The 4,749-nt window shown below is 49.2% G+C and overlaps 1 protein-coding gene across 1 annotated transcript in view; it reads left to right on the forward strand.

Moving 5' to 3' along the window:
* The first annotated feature begins 413 nt into the window (after positions 1–413).
* LOC107106585 (zinc finger protein 287-like) overlaps positions 414–4,749 on the forward strand; it is a 26,023-nt gene continuing 21,687 nt past the window's right edge. Inside the window, exons 1-2 of the mRNA XM_015406765.1 lie at positions 414–838; positions 2,541–2,652. Coding sequence (XP_015262251.1) covers positions 414–838; positions 2,541–2,652 — 537 coding nt within the window. The remainder of the gene's footprint in view (positions 839–2,540; positions 2,653–4,749) is intronic.

A 4,749-nucleotide genomic window follows, 5' to 3' on the forward strand; every position in this document is an offset into this window, starting at 1 on the left:
ACATACCCTTTCTCCGGGCCACCCAACTGTTTCATGGAGAGTGTCTGTGGTCAGTTGAAGTACCTCCCTTTGTAAAACAGAAATGCCCCCAGGAAACTCCTTTAATGGTGGAGGCCTCTGACAATTGCTACTCTTTTGTCACCAAATCTCCCTCTCCCAGCCCTCAGTCAGGAGCCGGGTCAGCACAGTTAACTGGACAGAAGCCCAAGAAGCAAGCAGAAGAAGGCTTGTTCCATATTTGGGTTTCTAGTAGATTCCTGCCTAGAATCCAGTTGCCAGCAGGGTCATTATTCTAGTATAGAGCCAGGAATTGAGTATCCAAGGAGCAGAACTTCGTAGCATAGGTCCAAAATTTAATAATAAATTTAATAATAAATAAATAAAAATTGGAACAGATAGTTCAGCCCAAAAATATGGCAGAGTGGCCCAGCGGGAGAGCTTGGCCAAGAGAGGAGCAGTGCCGGGAAGCCCAATGGCAGGACTTCCTGAGGGGACTGAATTCCTCTCAGACCGGGTGGGGAAAGAAACCTGGCCCCTGGGAGGACACCAAGGCCTTCCTGGCCTCCTTCAAGCAAGTGGCCCAAGCCTGCCAGTGGCCCAGGGGAGAGTGGGTGGCCCGGCTCCTGCCAGCACTGAGTGTAGAAGCCCAGAAAGTCTTTAGCAGCCTGGAGGCCAGAGACAGGGAGGATTATGGGAAAGTGAAGGCGGCCATCTTGCATGGGGAAGCCAACCGCACAGAAACCCTGCGCCAGCACTTCCGGCAGTTCTGCTCCCGGGAGGTGGAAGACCTGCGTCGGATCTACAGCCAGCTGCGGGAGCTGTGCCACCAGTGGCTGAGGCCGGAAAGACACTTGAAGGAGCAGATCCTGGAGCTGCTGATCCTGGAGCAGTTCCTGGCCATCCTGCCGCTGGAGCTGCAGAGCTGGATCAGGGCCGGCAGCTTCAAGAACTGCACCCAAGCCGCGGCCCTGGTCAACAATTTTCTGCTAAGCCAGCAAGTGGCCAAGGCAGAGAAACGGCAGGTGAGGAATCCATATTGTATCTGCAGAGTCTCTAACAGGACCCCAGAATGTGTTTTCTGTTGTTCCTCTTTTGTGGTTCATTTACAAATGGGGGTAGAGTTGATAACGTGAAAGAAAGGTTGACTCTCCCCTGAACCACTTAATGACATCCCAGATGTCCGTTCCGAATAGAAATATTTTTGGAGGCTTCTGGAAGATGCTCAGACTTGCCTCAGGGGAGTCTCCAACTGGGGGAAATTCCATTCTTGTGGCGTCAGCATCTATCTTTGCATCACATGTGATCAGTATTACATATATCTTCCACTTAAATTTCAAAAGACTTCTTACAGAGGCTTTTTAAAGGAATTTCATACACAGTATATATCTTTATCACCTTTTCGCAAAAAAAGAGACAGCCACAGATAGATTTTTCTAAGAAGTACTCGCATTTACTTATGAGAGTACATGAAAAATTGCTGAAGGAATCAGGATGATTCGCTTTATGTTTTTTTCTAACTTAATTTTGAACACAGTATGTTAGGGATAAGGTGTCATTTAGTTATTGTGATTTATTTGGGGCTAGATATAAGGCTGTAAACAATGTGGAGGGGAAAGATGTCAGATGGGAAAGATAACAGAGGCTTGCTGGGCTAATTATTTACTGGAAGTGATTTCCTTCCATGCCATGAAAAGCTTCAACTGCCCATTTCCACACAAAAAGCCTCTGTTAAGGGACAAGGTTACCCCCACAGGCTATTGTTAATCCTATTCTACACAAATCAGTCACAATAATTAACTGACAATTCATCTCTAGCTAGGGATGCCAGCCTCCAGGTGGAACCTGAGGATCCCCCAGAATTACCGCTCCTCTCCAGACTACAGAGACGAGTTTCCCTGGACAAAATCGATGTATTGGAGGGGGGACTCTGTGGCATTGCACCTCACTGAGGTACCTGTCTCCCCAAATCTCCAGGAGTTACCCAACCTTGTTCTGGTGTAGTGGTTAGCAGTGTGGACGCCAATCTGGGAGAACCGGGTTTGATTCCCCACTCCTCCACATGAAGCTGCTGGTGTGACTTTAGGTCAGTCACAGTTCTCTCAGAGCTCTCTCAGCCCCACCTACCTCACAGGGTGTCTGTTGGGAGGGGAAGGGAAAGGAATGTGTAAACCACTCTCAGACTCCTTCAGGTTGAAGGGTGGGGTATAAATCAAATCTCTTCTTCTTGAGGCTCCTGGCTTTTTTGGTAGGGACTGAAGGGTAAGTTATACCTGCCACGGCCAATCATAGCTTCTAGTGCAAATAGCAGGAATATGTGTCTGTACATCTGGAGATCGCCTGGGTGAGGGTGTTCTGATTCCCTTCATTTTGGGCACAGCAAACTTTGATGGGTTATACCTTTTACAGACACACATTACTTTCAACGTTAAAAGCAAGGGGCCGGGGTTTGTGGGGAGGATGTTCTGATTCCTTTCAGTGGCTAATTGTGAGCATCCCAGCTTTCTTTTGGGATGAGTTATGCTTGCCACATTCAACTGTAGCTTCCTGTGCAATTGGGGAGGGGGAGGGTGTCTGGTGATAACCTGGGCCCAGCACCTTCCGATTCCTTTCATTCTGGGCACAGCATCTCCCACCGTCATTGTGAAGACAGAGGTGAGTTTTGAGGCCCTTGTAAAGGTAAAGGCTCCCTTGCTCGAAAGCCAGTCGAATCCGACTCTAGGGTTGCGGTGCTCATCTCCGTTTCAAAGCCGAAGAGCCAGCGCTGTCCGAAGACGTTTCCGTGGTCATGTGGCCGGCATGACTAAACACCAAGGCGCACGGAAGCCCCAGGCAGAGAATTCTCAGTCTGGAGGAAGTGAGCCTGAGGAAATGCACGGGACAGAGCTGGACTTTACCCAGAAGGCACATGTTGGCAGCAGCTGAGATTCCATAGGTAAAAAAATGGTGAAGGTTCTTTTGCTCGAAAGCCAGTCGAAATTGCAAGTAGATAAATAGGTACCACTTCGGTGGGAAGGTAACAGCGTTCTGTGCGCCTTGGTGTTCAGTCATGCCGGCCACATGACCACGGAAACGTCTTCGGACAGCACTGGCTCTTTGGCTTTGAAACGGAGATGAGCACCGCAACCCTAGAGTCGGATTCGACTGGCTTTCGAGCAAGGGAACCTTTACCTTTCTATATTTTGAAGCTTGTGTTGGGCCCTGATATGCTTTTAAATGTCTCTGTAATAAATACAGGTATTTTTACGTACAACTAGTTCATATTTCATTTTAGATTTTAGCCCTGCTTTTGCTTTCTAATTTACCTTTCAGGCCCTTGATTCAATTTTGTTGGTTTAAGTGTCCCCCCCCCCTTTTCTCAACCAGTTTTTAAGGTGCTCCTGGACTCTTGCTCTTTTCTACTGCTGCAGACAGGCTAACACGGCCACCCATCCCGATCCATTTCCTTTAGGGGAACTGATCCCCGTCACAAAGAGATCAGTTGTAATCCCAGGAGATGTCCAGCCACTAACTGGAGGTTGGCAACCGTAGCAATGGAGAAGGCACCAGCTGTGTTTGTTGCCTGGAAAGGTTGCTGGTGACATGGGGGAAAGCCCCTTAGGAGAGGCTTTAAAGCAGGGGTGTCAAACATACGGCCCAGGGGCCAGATTAGGCCCCCAGAGGGCTTCTATCAAGCCCACAGTGGAACTGGCTGTCTTCTGCTTCTTCCAGTTCTGCTGCTGCTGCGTCATGGTAGGTTTGCAGCTTACAGATACACCCCTGAACAGCATACTCAAGATTGCAACAGCACAGACATTTTGATGTAATAATTCAGAGGAAGAGGTGTTAGTTATCAGACACTGTTAAATAAACAAAATATGTGTCTTTTATAAAGTTTATATCTCCGCTACCTGGCATTACATTTTATGACACACATGGCCTGGCCCAGCAAGGTCTCATTTATGTCAGATCCGGCCCTCATAACAAATGAGTTCAACACCCCTGCTTTAAAGGGTTTGCTTGTTTCTTTTCCTCCAGCGAGGCTTGTTGTGCATAGAATTGCAGGTTTAAACTTGAGGAAAGTTGAATGTTTTGTTGTTGTTGCAGGATTGGGTTCTGACCAGTGTTCCCTCTAAGCTGAGTTAGTGTGAGCTAGCTCACAGGTTTTTAGCCTCCGGCTCACACGTTTTTGTCTTCGCTCAGGAAGGATGGCTCCAGAGCAAACTAATTCACGCAGTAGCCAAATTGCTCGCTCACAACTTTGATGCCAGGAGCTCACAAAGTGGAATTTTTGCTCACAGGACTCCACAGCTTAGAGGGAGCATTGGTTTTGGTTCTGACTGCGATTTATCAAGTTCTTGCAAAATCGGAGGGGGACACAGCCGGTCCCTGTAAACGGGCCTCTTGCAAACCCTACGGACTGCTAAAACACAAAAGGCTCTGCTGAAACCCGGAGTCCAGCAGCAGCAGCAACGGAGACGCGAGCCTTGCCGAGCGGCTCCTCTCGCCGCTGGGAGAGAGACACTCGAAGGGTTACCTTCTGATCTCGGAAGCAGTTGAGAAATTTGAGCAGGGGGTGGGGACGAGAAGGAGGAACAGTCAGAGCAGCCTTCCTCTTTGGAGGGACTTTGGCTTTTCCCACCCCCACCCCTTTTGAATGGCTGCAGGAGAGGTGAGTGGAAAGGGGACGCTGTGGTGGGGGTGGAAGACATCCGGGGACCTCGGAGAATAAAGAACGCACGGGGGAGCGGGGGGCGGTGGGCGGCGCCGGCG

Source organism: Gekko japonicus, unplaced genomic scaffold (genome assembly GCF_001447785.1).
Source record: "Gekko japonicus isolate JY-2015 unplaced genomic scaffold, Gekko_japonicus_V1.1 scaffold542, whole genome shotgun sequence".
NCBI classification, from domain to species: Eukaryota; Metazoa; Chordata; class Lepidosauria; order Squamata; family Gekkonidae; genus Gekko; species Gekko japonicus.